At 40.1% G+C, this 18,107-nt stretch overlaps 1 protein-coding gene across 5 annotated transcripts in view; it reads right to left on the reverse strand.

The window, feature by feature from the left end:
• Positions 1–365: 365 nt before the first annotated feature.
• The window catches only part of IPCEF1 (interaction protein for cytohesin exchange factors 1), a 38,867-nt gene continuing 21,125 nt past the window's right edge, over positions 366–18,107 (reverse strand). For 4 of the 5 annotated variants that reach the window (XM_074580456.1, XM_074580458.1, XM_074580460.1 and 1 more), the window contains 3 exons: positions 14,366–14,735; positions 4,986–5,176; positions 366–1,505 (listed from right to left, as the gene is read on the reverse strand). In XM_074580456.1, coding sequence (XP_074436557.1) covers positions 1,305–1,505; positions 4,986–5,176; positions 14,366–14,735 — 762 coding nt within the window. In that variant the 3' untranslated portion in view covers positions 366–1,304. The remainder of the gene's footprint in view (positions 1,506–4,985; positions 5,177–14,365; positions 14,736–18,107) is intronic. The other variant, XM_074580457.1, reaches the window with a different exon arrangement.

Consider the following 18,107-nt stretch of genomic DNA (forward strand, 5'->3'; position numbering starts at 1 on the left):
AGGACAATGAAGCCACAGAGTTGTAATCCTGCAGCAAAACCTCTTAACATACGCATTTTTGTTTGCCCACAGGGAAATTCCGCATTTTATAGAAAACTTCTTTTCCTGCCCTAAATAGTACAGATTTTCTTCATCTAAAACTCAAAGCTAGAAAGCCAGAAGAAAAACTTACAGCAGACACCCCAGGGTAGTCTCAGTTGTAGAGCCATTACTGTGATTCATAATGGAACAAAAAAACCAAAGAGGCATTTCAAGTCAAGCTGTAAGCATTCTCATCTGGGTGGGTCTGGTCCATGTGTGCCTGTCTACATTAGGAAATTCAGCATATATAAATATATAAATAAAACATATATACAGTACATAGTCACATTCATATAAGCCATAAAATGACATATATTTACAAAAATATTTGCAGCTATGTTTTACACTTTTAGGTCCACATCAGGAATTTAATTATTTTTTAGCTTCTGCCTTGTGAACTTGATCACCTTCCCGAGTAGGAATCTGGGATGAACTTGTACCTTATACAGTCACAATTGTCAAAAATAAGAAAAAGAAAATAATCTTCCAAGGAATTCTGCCAAGTCCATAAGAAAATTTGAAACTTGTTGAAGCATTAGCTGCCTCACTGAAAAGTAAATTACATGTTAGCAAACATTGAGAGACCTTCTCTTCTTCATGTAGAAAGACAGTACCTTGGTCTAGTCCATAAATAAATTTGAAACTCATAAAACATCAGGCAGAGCCCAAACTGTGTGCCTGACAGCAGTCTGTAGTATAAACTCATGCGTAATTACTAATCTATTTGTCTCTGTTTAAACTGGTAGAGAGGTGAAAGTGGGTGAATGTAGAGATGAAAATGCATACATCAGGTTACCTTACAGAGTAAAAAGGTAGAGAGTAGACTACGTCCTGTTGGCATTGTTGTAGCTTCCTTTAACAGTAAGTTACATGGTCAAAACAACCCCAAGGATCTCACATTCATACGGTTCATATTATACAGTTCTGTGACTTCCAGGAGTTGGAAATATTTAATTTACTTCTCCAAAGATGGAAAAACATTTCTTTGCTGCTTCAAAAAACAGTCGTCTTAGGTATGCAGCCCACGTTCAAGCATGCTTTTTTAATTTGGGAGATTTGCTTTTTCGACATGAAGTAAGTTTTGCAAAAGGAATTAAAGCTTTGGAGAAGGGGTTGTTTTCATTTCAGAGAACGCTTGGAAGAAACAAACCTCAAAATGCAGCAGTTTAAAGTGCCTGTACGTGAAGTCCCGTGGGGAAAAAATTTTGCCATGAACCATGGCCTCAGATAGCACTTTCAGCGATAGGCTGTGGAGTCGTCTCTTGCTCCTCGCTATTCTCTGTGGACACGTCCTGGACCTCTTGCTGCTGATAGATATCTTGGACCAGCATGATGTTTGTGTTCCTCCACTCTCTGTACTTCATTGCCGTCAACTTTGGGTCCTCTAGCAACTGGTTGATTGTGGCCAGGTCATGTTCCTTACACTAGGAAGAGAACAAGTGGTTATTTCCCACAGAAACTGTCCAGTTCATTGTCCGTAACAAAAACAGTCTGGGAACATTAGAGAACCATGTTCCAAGGAGTTGGCCAATTATCCATCCTCCTGGTAACTTGTTCCCATTTTTAGAATGTAGATCATTAAAGTCCATAGCAGAAATTCGTCCCAGTTGAAGGCAAGATTACGACTCCATGTAAATATTTTTTATTTTATAGGATTCTTTGCAAAATTTCATGACAGAGAATTCATGTGAAAATTAGACAGTTATGCTGTTTCACAACACGTTAGTACTTGCATGAAACTAGACACCACAGCAGCACTTACCTCTATAATTCACACCAATTCCAACTTTTTCAAAAAATACTTATTCCCTGACCATATTATAAATCTCTCTTCTCTGGGAGCCAGAGAGAAAATAATTTTGATTAAAATCTCTGCACTGGCAGTAGAGTTTCTAGGTGGCTAGAGCACATGTGGCTGCTAATATATTTACCGCCAGCTACTACTAATAAATCTGGTCTCTACTTTTAGACAAGAGCAGCTCAGACCGTATATTGCAGGCACCTTGCTTCAATCATAAGACGTGAACAGTCACTGATACAGGGATACAGAGATCCTTTAAGTCACGATCATAGAATGGTTGAGGTTGGAAGGCACTTCTGGAGGTCATCTAGTCCAAAGCCCCTGCTCAATCAGGGACACCCAGAGCAGGCTGCCTAGGACCACGTCCAGATGGCTTTTTAATATCTCCAAGGATGGAGACTCCACAGCCTTTCTGGGCAACCTGTGCCAGTGCTCAGTCACCCTCACAGTTAAAAAGCGTTTCCTGATGTTCAGAGGCAATTTCCTGTGTCTCAGTTTGTGCCTATTGCCTCTGCTGCTGTCACTGGGCACCACTGGAAAGAGCCTAGCTTCTTGCTCTTTGCACCTTACATTCAGGTATTTATATACGTTGATGTCCTCACGTTTTCTGACACAACAAACCACTTTGCTTTTCCAGCCCTTATTGCCTACCATGCAGTGGATCACAGGATAGAGAAGCCCCAGTTATCAGCTACAATTCCTTAATGGAGGCACCATGCTGCACTAACAAACCTGTACTGCTTTTTCCTGGTTCCATTCCCCACGGTCTGTGTGTGAAAGCAATGGAATAGTTCTCACCATCTTCTCCTGCTGCCACGACTTTCATCAAGCCTGAGAACACTCTGTGCTAGTGGCTGCCTTGAAAATATTCCCAGACATTTGTGATGCTTCCCAATAGTAGCAATTGGCTGCTTACACATCCATATCCCAATACTGGTCTAATGAACTATCAACTACTCTGATCTCTGTGATGCCCAAGCTGCTTTTGAAACAGAAAAGCTTGTTCAACTGTTGATTTACACAGGTCCTACCCTCAAGACCAGCACTAGCCCTCCTAAGAGGGCTTCTGGCATCGATGCAGAGATATGAGCGGTTATCCTAAGAGAAGAGGAAACAGGGAGGCAGAAGGGACAGAATAGTATTCCCAGCAGACAAACTTGGTGTCAAAAAGCCACGCTGTGGAATTTTTCTGCAGCACTAAATCTATTTCCCATATTCATTAAGCCTGTGATACATTTGCACACAGCTTCCCTCTCTTCCAAACTATCCAAAGCATGTTTTGTTAATGATATATTGTGACAGCAACATTAATCTGTTCTTAAAGATGTGGAGTCAAAATTGCACTGAATCTTGCATAAATCACTTGTCTCAAACTAATAGGGTTTTAATTAAAGCAGAGTAAATGTGGTCAGATGAAAACCTTTCTTGATTTTTAAATTTCCAATAGATGATTTCCCATTATCTCATGTTATACGTTAAGAAAATTGGCTTTACGAGCACATAATCCCACTGATGCAAAGAATATGGCACTTTCCCACTGCAGGCATTTACCTCTCTGACAGGCTAACTTAAACACTACCATGTATAGAACTCTCTTTGTGTCTGTGAGAAAATGTCTGTGCTATATTTGTCTTGTCAATACTCCAATTTCTTAGTTAGAAGAAAGCAAAAAAAAAGATCAACACGATTTATTCATTATGAACATTTTAAAAATGATTTTTCCACATTAAATACAGTTGTTAGACAAGCCCAAGGTTATAAACACTGCTAATCACAAGTTATACGATACTCCTGTGCTGAATCAATGCAGAGCTGTCCTTGCTTATGTCTGGCAGTAAGGCTTCTAGACTTCCATTCAGGTCCATGCTAATGAAATTGATTGCCCCACAGGATACAACTCTATTTAGATTTATTAGGGAGGCTCCTATCGGGGAATACTTTGCAGTATGTTTCTATATTTAGCTTCCTGTCCCATAAAATAGGTATGCTTTTTAAACTAACTTTCTGTCACATGATGGGCTCACTTATTGCTGACACAGATGAATGCTGCTATAGTCAGTACCATGTCACTGAAGACTCTTTGATAAGGAGGAGAGACTTCACCAGGTCTCATATGGAGCCTGGAAGCCCAGCAACAGGGAGAACGCCCGTATTCCTGCTTGTCTTTTCAACTGCGTCTTCAGGAAGTTTAACACAGGCCGGAACGCCAAAGCCAAGCCTCCCGTTGCCACTAATAATCAAATAAATGATTGTGCTAACAGCAGATGTTTTTCATGCATTTCTCCAGCATACAACGCCTGAAGCCAAATACACGCAGTTGAAACAAGATATTCAATTCCTGCTTCTAATGTATACAAAAAGAGACAAGTGAAGCTCCAGGTTTACATTTATTCTTTCTTCTCCTTACAGTTTAAGTATTACGGTTAAGCTTTCTGCTTCCCTCAGTGCCATTCAGAAGCAGGCTTTGAAATCCCGTGACACTTGAAATGATGCTGGCAAGTAAACAGCCCCATAAATCCCTACACTCCAGACAGATTTACTGGCCCTTTCATGGAACGTCCCCTAAACCCCCTCCACCCCTCCAGTTCATGATATGTTTCCAACATAAAAGCAGGATGCTTTTGTTATTAAAAATATTTTAGTTACAGGAGGTCTTTACAATAGCTTTGGCACATCCTGTACATTCTCCAATAATCACATAAGGAAAACTTTTTTTGGCTCAGGGTCATTTTCATGTCCTTTATCATCAATGTACTTTGTCTGCTCTTCCTTTTTTTAAGGCTCCCCTGTTTAGTGCATTCAGCTGAGCTTGCACGTTTTCCAGCTAACTAGGAGAAGCTTGCTTTATTAAATTTTCCAAATGAGCTGGAACTTCTGCAAGAAGAGTCCCTTCTGAGCCTCTGCTTCCAGTTCAGATTTAACAACAAAACACAGATCAGTATTCAGAATGAAGTAGAAAACAATTTCAAAACCTTAACCCAATTCTCTGGGGCTTTAAGTAAATATGTAATTATAGTTTGGCTGAAGCCTTAGGTTTGCTTCTTTTTTCAGCCAAACAGTTTTTTTCTCTAAGGCTTTTTCTTGGCTTGCTCTGCAACCTCACCTTTAATGTGCTGTTCAGCATTCGAATTTTGTGGAGTTTCTCATTAATGGAAGGGTTTTTGCTGCGTTTGATAAATGACTTCCTAAGCTCCTTCTTTGTTGACAGCCGACGGTCACCAATGGGAGACAGGCTTGCTTGTTCTAATGACTTGTAAAGTCGCTCCATCTCATCATCATCACATTTTTCCTGATCTGCAAGGAAAAGAATAAATTGGGTATGAGAAAGTGAATATGGCAGCAGATAGCACAAATGTTAAGTTCAGCCATCAGGAAGGCTCTTAGCCAAGTCAAAAAGTAATGGTATGAGAGTTAAAACCAAAAGCAATTTTTAGGGTAATTTATAGGGTAATAATGCACATGAAAAAGACATGCGACCAAACTCAAATATATTTAAGAATTAGGTCAAAATCGAAACACATACAAGCATGTATTCCCACTGATAGAGTGCTGCTTTATTGCTCTGAGTATATCACAGACTTTGAACAACTGTCAATAATGCTACATCTGAATGAAAACAGCTCTGATAGCATCTACACCCCTTCACCTTTCCCTACATGCTGCACACAGTGAATTACATTTCTACCCGGCAACTCACAGGTCAAATTCTATTTGGTGTACCCATTCAGGTTTTGTTAATTACTGAAACTACAGTTTAAAAAAAAAAATGAGAAATGAAATTAAATGAAACAGAGGAACACTTCAGGGGTCCCAAAAGAAGGTCCCTAGAAAACCCAGGTGTCCCTAGATTAAAGCAGAAACCCTTGGGGCACCTGATGTTTAACTCATGAATTTCACAGATTGCAGCACAGAATTTTCTTGTGGTGCCCCACAACAAAGCCTTGATTATCTCCACCTGAATTATCCTGATGGCTCCCAAGCTGCAGCACCATCCTCCATGACAGAGAAGACATGAAAGGAAAAGCTAGCAAACAGCTGAGCATGAAATAGCATAAAATAAGATAAAAATTGAAGCAAAGACGTTTTTCAGAATAAAACAACTTAAAAATGAGCAGTCAGAAACTAAAAATGTACCAGGCATATATAGGGGCGTTTTGGCAGAAGGCCATTTTCAGGAACAGACTGCGCAACTCACTTCTCCCTCAGTCCATACTGCAAGCTTTTCTACTTCAGTGTTTGCTAAAGGAAAATCTTAAAAGTTATTGGTGTTTTCAGGGTGCTAATGAGTCCCTCAAGATCCACTGGGGTAACATTTCTTTTTATTTCACTGGGGACAGCAGTGATGGTTCTTGTCAACTGCAGTCCTCCATGTGCCGGTCAAACTGCCTGGGCACTTTCTTCTTTTAATGAAATGTTAGACATTGACTTTTCTAAATCATCTTCAGTTACCAAACGCGTTCTGAACAAAAGGAAGAAGTCCTTTTGCTCACTCATGCCACAGCAAAAAGACTTCTCCAACATGTCAGCACACTTGGGAGGCTGCTCCTTATCTTTCCCATGTTTTAAAAAGTACAGCATCCTCCTACACCCCTGTTCTTTCTAAATATTTAGGTTACAAGAAAGGTTTATGATATGCTACAAATATTTGCCTTTGCTGTGTTGCTGGCCTTTTTTTCACTACTTCGTGATTATAAAAAGCCGGCTGTAACTTGACAAGAACTAAATATAGCTTCCAACATTGGTACAGTGCTGGGGGAAGAAAAGGAGAACTGTTGTATATTTAACAAGCTGCGGGAAACAGAAAAAAAATGCAAGTGTAAGGCATAATACACGGCAGCAGTATTTCCTGAAAACTGTCGGTTCATGCCATGAGGCTCGTAATTATAACTAGCTTCCTGCTTACTTTCTTGGGATGAAGCAGCTGTTTGTTTCATTAGCCAGCTCCTGCACAGGACTGGCTCAGCGCTACTGTAGACATCACCCATCAGGACTGTCCACAGTATCACTTTGACAGATAAATTGACCTTTATCAGATATCAAAGAAAGAGTATATAAGAACAAAAAAAATTCCATTGATCCTGTCCAGCAACTTTAAAAAATAGTCAAGCCATGGGGGACATAAGATCCCTGCTCCAGATATCTTTTGAGGCTAACACATGAAGCTCCTCAGTGTCCTAAAAGGCTTACAAAACAGCAAGCATGAGAAAATGCCCTCACTGAACACTCTCCTTCCATGCTACGTACTCTGATATATTCTGTGTATTTGATGGTGAAGGTAAGGAGGAAAGAAGTAGTCAGTACACAAAAAAAAGAGGGAGCTGAAGTCAGAAAAGCCCAGCAAAAGGCTCCCAGATGATGCCCTTGACCGGCAACGGCACTCAGCTCTCGCATTCTCTCAAGATTGCAACCTCAAACTCCTCTCCTATTTGTTATTCTTCCACCGCTCCTACCCCCAAGGGATTGATCAGGGTCAGGTAATTTCAGAGGGAAGGGAATGTGCTAGATTCTTCAGATTGGGCGGATCAAGGGAGTGACAGTGAAGCAGATAAATGGGATTTCAGGAAACAGTTGGAAAACAAGGGTGAATGAAACCTACAGCCTGTGTAGAGCCAGGCATGAGTCATATAGTAATTTTGTCGCCACCTTTCTTTACACTGATGAGCAATGAACTTCTCCCACAAGAGCTAAAAAAAACGAAAACAGTATCTTCATATTGTGCTTTTGTATAGAAGCAGATACTGTTGCTATTGATGAAGAGTGTATCTGCCAACAAACCTCTATGAATTGGGATCAGACTGTCTGATACCTATCTGGACTTTTACCTTCAACGTCCTGAGTTCCCTGGTGCCAAGCTCAGAAAGCAAAGGCCCATCTGTCGCAGGCTTGAAGCTCCCACTGAACACATTACATTGAGGCTACAAATCTGAAAGGGGGAGAGGTCATGGAGGGATGGGAGAGGCATTATTTCTAGCAATCAATTAACAAGACCAATAAAATGATCTGTGATAACAAAATATATTTCTCCTCACTCGCACAGTGGTGCGTTATGGTATTTCACAAGCCTCTTAATGCCATGAAAGTAAATGAAGGGAGCACTACCTACAGTTTTCTTGCTTGCTTTCCCCACAAAACACCAAATAAGGTTGGATAATAGATATAAAGCAATGTGACTCAAGGCGTAAGCACAGACTGGAGTTTTTCCTCTGGATTCAAACATGCACAGCCCATTTTCCCAGAACTTCGGATTGCTTAATACCCTTGCACCTGGAGTCAGAGCACTGACCTGCTGATGGCAAAGTCTCTAACAGAAGCACAGTCATTCACCAGTTCTATATTTTTAGGCTTCAGGATTTGGATGTCTCCTGTGAAACCTGGCCTGTCTAGACCATACCACTGAATCGTTACAAAATATTTGCTTTGCATCGCAAAGTAAAGATTTATGCAAAAAGCACATAGTACACAAGCACTGGTGTAAAAATGAACAGATTGTCTGTGTTGGCTTCCCAAAGATAGATGTACCAGCCCTTCTCTGAGCTTTGTTAACCTCAGAAGGTTTACAATGATGGATATACTCCACTGACAAAAATTCTTAATAACATGGATAGGTTGGGCCCCACTAGCACCGCTCTGAAGTGAGTCTTTCCAGTCGGGTCACACAGCTAACATCAGGCACATTCAAACTATAATATTGCAAGTTATCTCTTCCACCAGTACTCCTCAAGCTAAGCACTTTCTGTCTCAGGAATGCAAGTTAGGAAACTGGAATTCTACTACAGCACTTCTTTATCTCATCCCATTTTAAAGATAAAATACACTCATTTTTCTCCCAGGAGCTACTGCAGGATTAGTGGTAAGGAACAAACGGCAACAGTGGAAGGATATTACATATTGTGTGCATTTATGAGCGTGTACATGCACACGGGGTAATGCACTCATTGTGCACTTTTCCCTTCCCTTGGCAGTATTAACTATAGCAATTCTGTTGAGTGAAGCCACTGTAAGTAACAGTCTTCCTGGGCTCCTGCATAATGCCCTTCACTCACAGGCCTTGCGGTCTGCTAAAAGCTTCATAGCACTTCTGGAAAAATTGTATAGTCTTGTATAGCTCTTAACTTTGTCAGACTCCACAGTGGGGAAAGTGGAAAAGAACCAGTGCTAACCCAAGGAAAAGGGAAATCATGACCTGAGCTATTTTAACATTCAAGAGAAAGAGACCTTCTAGGTTGGGGTGAGGAAACTAAAATAATATTTCAGGCAAGTCAGAACTTCTGACAAAATCTGTTTCGGGAGAAGTAAAACACAATTTTGTGGCTTGATGCCACTTGTCTGGAATTTCCCTCTAACTAATAGGAGATATCACAGACAAGAGCAAGCTGCCAGAGATTCAACACGCCAGCTCCTCACCTCCTCAGTTTTCAGCTTCCACTGTTCTGTCGGCCAATTTGCCACAGGTGGGAGACATTAAGGTATTGAGACTCCCCACCTTGCAGCAGCAATACAGGAGCCTGCCTGAAATCTCAACTTTAATGCTCTTTAAGCCTACAAAACTGAAGTTTTCCAGAACTTTCCAAAAAGCAGCTGTGAAAAATCAAGCTAATTGTTTCTCAGCAGTAAAGATATAGAAACTGGCAATGTTTGGCAGAATGGGGATTTTGCATTGAAAACCACCTCCAACAGAACATATCTTATTAACTCTAAGCTGAAATGTAAACACTTGTTCTCCCACTCTGTAACTGAGATCTCACAGCTCTCCAACTGTGTATTAATCCCAGGAAAAAAAACCCTGCTTCTTCCTCATGTCTTTGCTGCTCTTATGAGCTTCTTGTGGCTGTGCCAACACCCCTGTTTCTGATTCTGCCAAAACCTTTGACGCCAATGGGACAACATATAGACCCAGGCTGGGGAGAGGAGAAGAAACAATTATAAACCCCTTTTTCCCTTACCTGCCTGCCTACACACACCACCCCACACCCATCCAGTCTCCGTAATGGTAGTAACTTTTCAACGGGAATATGATGACAGCACAAGGAAATCACATTTTCCACAGAACTCCACAACAGAAAAGACATGAAATATTTGAATTAGCGGGGCATAGCTTAGGCAAACTCCTTACTGGCAAATGCAGAACTAAAGGTAGGAGAGAGTGGGAGAAAAAACCAAGAAAATTATGTTACCACCAACAGTTAGATGCTCTTGACTAAAGAGTAGAGCGGACTCAGCAGTGAGGGATGCCATTTTAACAAACTGTGACTGAACTGGAAACAACACAAATAAGTATCTCTTTTTCAGAGAATTCAGAAAACCGTAACGTCGTAGCTTTCACAATGATTTCTAAAGCCTTTTTGATCAATAGCAAAATAATCATTCAAACAGTTGTTTCTCTACACAGTTGTTCTCACCGTAGACATACTTCTTGGATAGTCTCAGCCACAATCTAGCCATTTTCTGTAACTTCTGCAGAAGGAACAAAGGGGCCAGAGCACACCAGAGGATCTGTTCTGGCTATTACTGGCACAGGCAGGCTCCAGAGGGGAAGAGGATATCAGTTCTGAGAAAAGAAGGAATTGACTGCATCCAGCTCCTATTTAACCAACTCCTTCCCACAAAACCAACACAGATAGAATTCAAGTGGAGTGCTTTCCAGGTTTTTCAAAATATCAGCACACAGCAGATCTTCTATCAGCTTCTGTGAGCTAAGGAAAAATAAATAAACCAGAAGTGGTACCCTAAGAATTCCTTGCCAAGACGCGTTAACTTCACATGACCATAAAACCCTCAGAAAATGTAAGGAAGAAGGATGTTATTTCTCTAGTAGAAGATCCCTAAATAAATACAAACACACATTCCTGCATTCTTATAGTAACCTCTCAGTTTCTGCGGCTTCCTTTTGTTGTCATAGTTTTTGATGATGGCGGTGGTGGGTCATAGTCAGATGCTTTTTGTTCTAGGAGTTACCAGAAGAAATACAAAGGACGGAGTTTGGCTGCAGAGTGTGTCTAGCCATCCCAGATCGGGCAAGGCCAGCTTCTGGATATAGAGCACGTAGTCAGATAGTTGTTTGTATTCTCAACCGTTTCTTGTGTACCTTTCAGTTTCTTTGTGTCACAGGCAGCTTTGAATCCTTTGTCACTGTGCATGTAGCAAGCTGCAACACGGAAGTATTAAATATTCCCGCAAAGTAAATGGAAACCTAATGCTGATCTCCTTCCAAAAGAGAAAACTGTTAAATTCTCATTTTTTGTACCTTGTATTACCCTCTGGTATATAACCTCTCCCCAGTAATTGGTGCTGAGAATTAAGGCTGAGAATGGTCATAACAGTGCAAAGAGTAGCTGGAGAGGTTGTTAAAAATACCATATGGTACAGCTCAGCTCCTTGCACCAGACACGGTTGCTTAGCAAATTTCATTAAATAATGTTCATTGAAAAAATAATCCATTGATCATTTAAGTCCAATCTGTAGTTTCTCTCACAGAGATTCATCCATTTATCTCCGAGAAACTTTTCTTTCCTTGTTTAACTCATCACTGAGGTTTCCTCGCTATTTTTGTATTTTCATGATAAGCTCTCCCCGCAAAGCCACAGCTACTCTTTCTTCCTTCTGGGTACCAACTTTTCTCATATTGGCCTCCATTTCTGACTTTTGCCAACAAAAGTGCTCTTCAGTTCTTGAAAAGTTTCACCTCAGCTCTAGGCTGTTATCAGCTACTACCAAAAATTCCCCATGGGGTGTTACGAAGCAGAACGTGGCCACAAAGCAGAGTGTGGGACTGGTTTTTTCTATCCTCACAAGGAGAAGGAGAGAGCACCGATACATGTGAAGGCTCTGCGGGGAGTGGATTCAAAGAGCACATAGCTGTTCTGATAACAGCAGAGCCGGCTTCACACACATGGGACACGCGCTTTCAGGACAGATGCCAATGCAAGATGGACATGTCTCCTTACTGGATGCTGTCTCATTACCTCGAAACATGAAGAGCTGTCAGAAATGCACTATTCAGAAGTGTTGTAAAGCAAATAATACAGACTGCACTGAGGGATGCATTCTTGTTTCGCCTGACATACATAACAAGGGTTTTCTTACTAGTTTTTGTAAATCATAAGGTTTTGCAGCTAGCTTTTACCCCACAATTTGAATTTGTCTCACAGTAGTTGTGCACATCCTTATCAACTAGCTGGAAGGGGAAATTCTTGGGGTATAAGCCACAGAACCAGAATTGTATCCTTTTTGACAATTCTCATTTGGAACTGAATTGCTATTTTACGTTAATCCTTTTTTTCTACCTCATTCTCAAATTGAAGTAGCTTAACTAATCTCCTTGCAAATTATTTCAGTTCTTTTTTCAGTGGCTATTGCAGGGGAGGGCCCCACATGCCGTGACTCTCCATGCCCTCCCCATACTATGCAGACTGATAAAGGAAAGAAAAATGTGTGTATCGTGTACATCTTACTTGCTCAACAACGGGTTATGATGCAGACAATAACTAGTGAGGTTATACAGTTTCCATAGTTACTGTCTCATTGAAATGATCTATTTCTGGATTTCCATCAGCGATCACCAGTGAGGGAAGGATGGAAGTTAGGAGATCAGGGTTAGCCATCAGCTGAGCAGTGACCAACAGAAGAATTCTCCAGGAATATTTTTGGGAAAATTAAACTACCTTGCAAATGGCAGGAATATACCCAAAAATGTGCCTTGATTTACATTTTAATTCCATTTTTATTGGTTAGTATTATTGAGCCTATCAAACTATGCTTTAAATGATTATGAAGGTGTCATGCTAATTCTATGACCATCCATAAAAGTACTCGTCACCCTTACAGTTACAACGGAAAGCATTAACCCATACATTATTGCAGGACTGCAGACAATACCAGAGCAACATATTCCAAGCAAAAGTTAGGATTTCTGAAGAGCAACCAGTAAATCTTCTTAACAGGATCTATAAGCCACCATACCATATATGACCTACACTCTAACAATCCACCTGAACGCACCTAGTAATGTTTCCCAAAGGCACTACTTAACCCAGAAGGTGAAATTACAGAAGACAATGCATTTACTACACCTTAGTGACATTTTCATTAAGGGACTCCATTTCTGCCAGCCACAGCATTTTCATTACTTGCAAAGCCAGAATTTATGGGAATTGGATTCCAGTAACTCTCTGAAAGCACCCACTCTTTCCCACCACATAGAAACAGTACATATGTTCGCTCTTGGTTTTAATTCTTACTGATCTTCATTGCTAGAGAAGTCTCTAGCAGAGCAGCCTAGAAGATAAAGGATAATGAAGCTGAGTGCAAAACACTCTGAATTAATTTTTGCTTTTTCTAAAATTTGTACTTCGCTAAACTTCCTTTCTTTTTTTTTTTTTGTAAAATCAGAAAAACGTGGCAAACTAAAGGGGTGCTAGCTGTTGATATTTGTAAAACAACTGGGAGACTGACAATGTAACTAATTGCCTTATACTATGATTTTTCAATCAGTGCCAAGTTCATCTACAGACAAATTCCCTAAGTTCCCAACGAGTCCAGTGCTGTTTCTTTTCATCTTTGCATTACCTTCAGCCTAAGCTTTTGGCTTCACCTTTGTTGTGCATTGTACTGAAACAGCAACAAAGTACTCACATCAAATCTTTAAAGGATTCGGAATCATGGGCAGAGCAGATGCACAAGAACATTGTTGCTTCCTTATGTATTACCTTTCTAGGCAGCATGCTGAGTATTCTCATTTCAGCTTATTGTATCCCAGAAACGCCTCTTACGCTCCAAGCGCTTTGAATGCGGGAAGAAGAAGGTTTGCTCAAAAGGCAAGAGACACATTGCCTCGTTACGGCAGGAGAATTATTAACAGTAACAATGACCAAATTCTGGAACTGTGCCACCTTTTTAATTTAGCGGTACATTTTGGTAGGAGGATAGTTATGCAGATACCTATTTGCTTAAACAAAATCCAGTCTTAATAGACTTTCTGATTCAGGATTGTAGTTGTTTCCCCTTGATTACAATGAAGCTCAATGAAACAAATAGGGAATACGTACTGGAAGTAAACGCAATTGCTTTTATTTTCAAAATTGTATTGACGTAACCCCATGTTCCACAATTCCTATATAAGCTATTTTGCTTAGGGGATCAGTTCTGTGACACACTTTCTTAAAATTTTGATTCATTTCTAACTAATAAAAGACAGCTGTATTGAAATAAAGAAAGCTAATAAAAAAATTTCTGTGTTAGGATTTTACACCAAGGCTATGATCTTAACAAACAGGTAAAATTTGAGAAAAGCTGTAAAAGTACTTACCAATTAGATACTAGGTTATATACTTACTGCACAATAAACAAGATGTTTGTTATAAATATCCCACTGGAAAAACTCTTCAGTGAAGAACATAAAGGAAGGGGAAAAGAAGTTGAGGAAAACCCCTCAACTCCCACATCGTGTGACTCTGCAGACAAAAATCTCCTCTCTCATTAGCTCACCTTTGGCTAGCCATCTCTGTCCTGTCGCATCTGGCACAGCTAGACAATGTGTATCCACACCTAAAAAAGAGTTTTGGGATCCACCATTGGGTTTGGAAAGCTGGACTTCCTGGCTTTCTGATGCTTCTCCACAGTCTACTTCTGGCGGTTCATCAGAATGAATCTGTACACAGAAAGTTAAGGGCTGATCACCCTCTTCTGCAGCAGAGCTGTTAACTAGGTCAAGCCAGGACTGCCTTTCGGAATAAACCACTTTGGACGTCAAGGAAGAAGACGACTCTTGGGAGATGAGAGTGCTTTCAGGAGAGGAAAGAGTACAAGATGCTTCACTTGACAGAGTCGAGGTGAAAGATGACTTCTGCTGATCCTGCTTTCCAGAAACATGGTGGGGGGAGGGAGAAAAAAAAAATTATTTCCAAGTTATTCCTGTTGCTAGGTTCTACATGTTATAGATATGCAGCTGAAATGCTAACTGACCAAAAATTGATAAAACCTGATTAACTATTCATCCAAACAAGCTTGAGGTATGGTAGCCAATCTCCTACAGAGCGGTGACTTCAGAAACTAAGCCACAAGGAAGCCAGAGGTAAAACAGATAAAAACCTGACAATGCCTACAAACAACAGACCAAGGAAAAATAGTGTTGAATGTAGCCTTCCATGCTAGGTCTCACACTCACATTCACTCTTTACTTTGTCTTCACTTTAATGCTCTAATCAAGAGTGCAGCAGAGAAACTCTGAATTAGCCGTCGAACATGAAGTTGTCTTGAAACATTCAATAACTCCACCAATGCCATAACCGCAGATAGACAGAAATGGGCCCAAGTACTGAACTACCTTGATCCTCTCAGCACACAAAGCCATTTTATCTGGTCTATTCAAGGGACTAATCATTCACCAAGGCAAGAAGGCTGATGGGTAATATGATGGCAAGTTAATGAAGGAAAGAAAAACAGCCAGTCATGGGGCAGAAGACAGCAACAGGGGAATGGTACAAGATTTGCCTTCTTATTCACCTGCTCGGATTCATCCTTCAGCCCACAAATCTGGAAAGGGATCCAAACTTCACTAGAAACACATCAGAAATCATTAAGATATCCTAAGGCCCTCCATACTGTACTTGTCACCCTGCCTCAACAAGAGCACATACAACCAGAGAGGTCTCAGAGTTGTCTAAGAGTCATCATTAGGAGCTGAGAGTTGAATGAGAGAGGGTATGATAGATGCACAATTCCATGTAAAGAAAGGTTGAGAGGAAGAACAAAGTTTTGAACACTATTTACCTTCCCGGACAAGCAAATAGATGCACAGGTCTTTCTCTACTGTAGGCATTTACATCGATTGAGTTGTACTATTATCTGAGCACCAAAAGCAACTCACACAAGAACAACTAGCACTAGTCTGCTTCTTAGCCACCAAACACCACTGAAAAGGTGAGCCAAGAGAGTCAAATAAACAAATAATACATACACAAACACACAAATATACATTAAAATACCCAGAAGAGGATTAATTGACAGTAATAAAGTAATGGAAGAAAACGGGAGAGAAAGCCTTATAGTGATGATCAGAAATCATGACGAGATCATCATGATATAAAAGCCAGATTTCTTGTACCTGCTAGTGCAGAAATTTACTCCTTCTGCAAATCATCTGCTACTGGCCAATGCCAGAATCAGAATACCAGACTTGATGGACCACTATTCCCACAAGTTTATGTTCTCAGTACATATGTAGAATAGATCTGTGTAAGGATTAAAACAGATGATAACTAAACTGGAAGTACTGAAAATTACTGAGAAGGTGTTGCTAGGGAGACGTGGATAAGCTGCAAACACAATAAAGGGACTAGCCTGGAATACTTATTTATAACCTGCTAAACTAGAAATAAGATGTATTCATATAAACGAAACCAAGAGTGAATTTTTTTTTATTATGATATATAAACTTCTGCTATTCAGTGTTGCTGTAATGTATACTACTTCCTTTTAACATAAAAGAAAACAAAGTAGATTTGCCTTTCTGTGTTTCTAATCTAGCTGTATCATGTAGCTACTAATCAATTCAGAAGATGAGGAGGACCAATTCCAGATTGTGGGTCACAATTTGTTTGTAGCACTTCCTTCACTTTTGTAAATTTTCAAAGCCATTCCTCCAACACTGTGAGACCGGACTTAATTTATATTCCTATTATGAGAAGTACAACATTGTGTTTCAGGTGCATTTTTGATTTTAAAAAGGAAACCTTCACAAATGCATCCAAAGCAAAGGACAAGGAGATGCTGTCATAAACTACATGTATGAATGATAAAAACACCCCTGGGAACACAGGTGATGTGAAGCATTTAATCTAAGAGCTCCTATCGCAAAGACAAGTTCTTGAAGCATTTGTACAGCCAAGTAGAAGCACCAAACAGTAAAAGCCCTTGCTGACACGGTCTAATTTCAATTGTTCAAAGACAGTAAAGGAAGACGTTAGATCTCACCTCTATTTTTCTGGCATTCGTCCATGCAAAAGAAAGTGCCATTGAAATGAAAACTGTGCCTTGCTGAGTGGAATATATTTTTGTTTTCATTTTCATTGTGTGTTAAATAAAAAAATGTGGGTGAGAATAAAGATGACTTCCAGAATGTGTTTCTCTTTCTCTACATATGTGTTGTGGGTTTTCTTCTTCAGCATGACAAATGTTTACCTAACTTACTCAAGTGGTTCCTTTGGAAGTTTTGCAATCATCCGTATAATAATAAATCTACATTTGAGGACATTTTAAAAAGCAGATACTTGAGCCGGCAGATCATAAGTATTCCACTGGAGATCAGTGAGTCTCTAGGCATTTTTTAGAGAAAAATTATCGCCATGAAACACCTCAACTGCTCTTTTGGGACTGCTGCAATCTATTGTCTCAACATAGCTGATGGTTTTTGAACTGTAAATCCATTCACGTGTGGAGAAATTAATACAGATGGTCAGTTTAACTTTTGTCCTACAGATGTTAAAATTTATTTGTTCCTCACTTGTTTTTTTCTTCCACAGTACCCAAAAGCATGCATAAACATAGAAAGCTTATGATCGCTACTTTTTTCTTTTTCAAGTTTTAAAATGTTTTGAGTCAGCAGAGAACAGAACAGCAAATGAAAACTTTGTGCTAAAAGTACAGCAAAATATTTGCTGCTCTTAAACGTAGCAGAACCTGTACCTGGATGGCTATTAGTTTCCAGACTAATAGTTTTCAGTCTAGAGTTGATCTCAAGAAGTTTGGAGGTGTTTCTGCTTAAAACAGTATTGGTTTGATTTTCCAAAATGCCCATAGCTCCTAATTCCTTCTTTTCAAGATCCCTTTGGCACTCAGGAGGAAGAAGTGCAATTTGAAAAAAAGATAAAAATAACACAAAGAAATAAACCCCAGTCAATGCCCGTGCCATTCTTGATGCTGGGCTGGGTTCCCAGGATGAGTGTCTCTTCCAGTAGCAATTTGAAAAGATTCAAGCAGAAGGCCTTCCAGAAGTGGTGTACCCACAGAGTATCTGCTCAAACCCATCACATGTTTGGGATCTCACTGCTTGGTTCAAAAATTCCACAACGTTTAACCAGCCTTCCCTGAGACAACCAAGTGCTCCGCTCCCAGAATTGACTCCTAGAATTGAAGCTGTGCTTTCCCAATCCTTCCACTGGTTTTCTTACTCCAATACTTGTCCAGAAGGGAAAGGGGCATTAAATCGGGTGTTTAAAAGACGACTCTG

This window comes from Larus michahellis, chromosome 3, assembly GCF_964199755.1.
Source record: "Larus michahellis chromosome 3, bLarMic1.1, whole genome shotgun sequence".
In the NCBI taxonomy this organism is placed as follows: Eukaryota; Metazoa; Chordata; class Aves; order Charadriiformes; family Laridae; genus Larus; species Larus michahellis.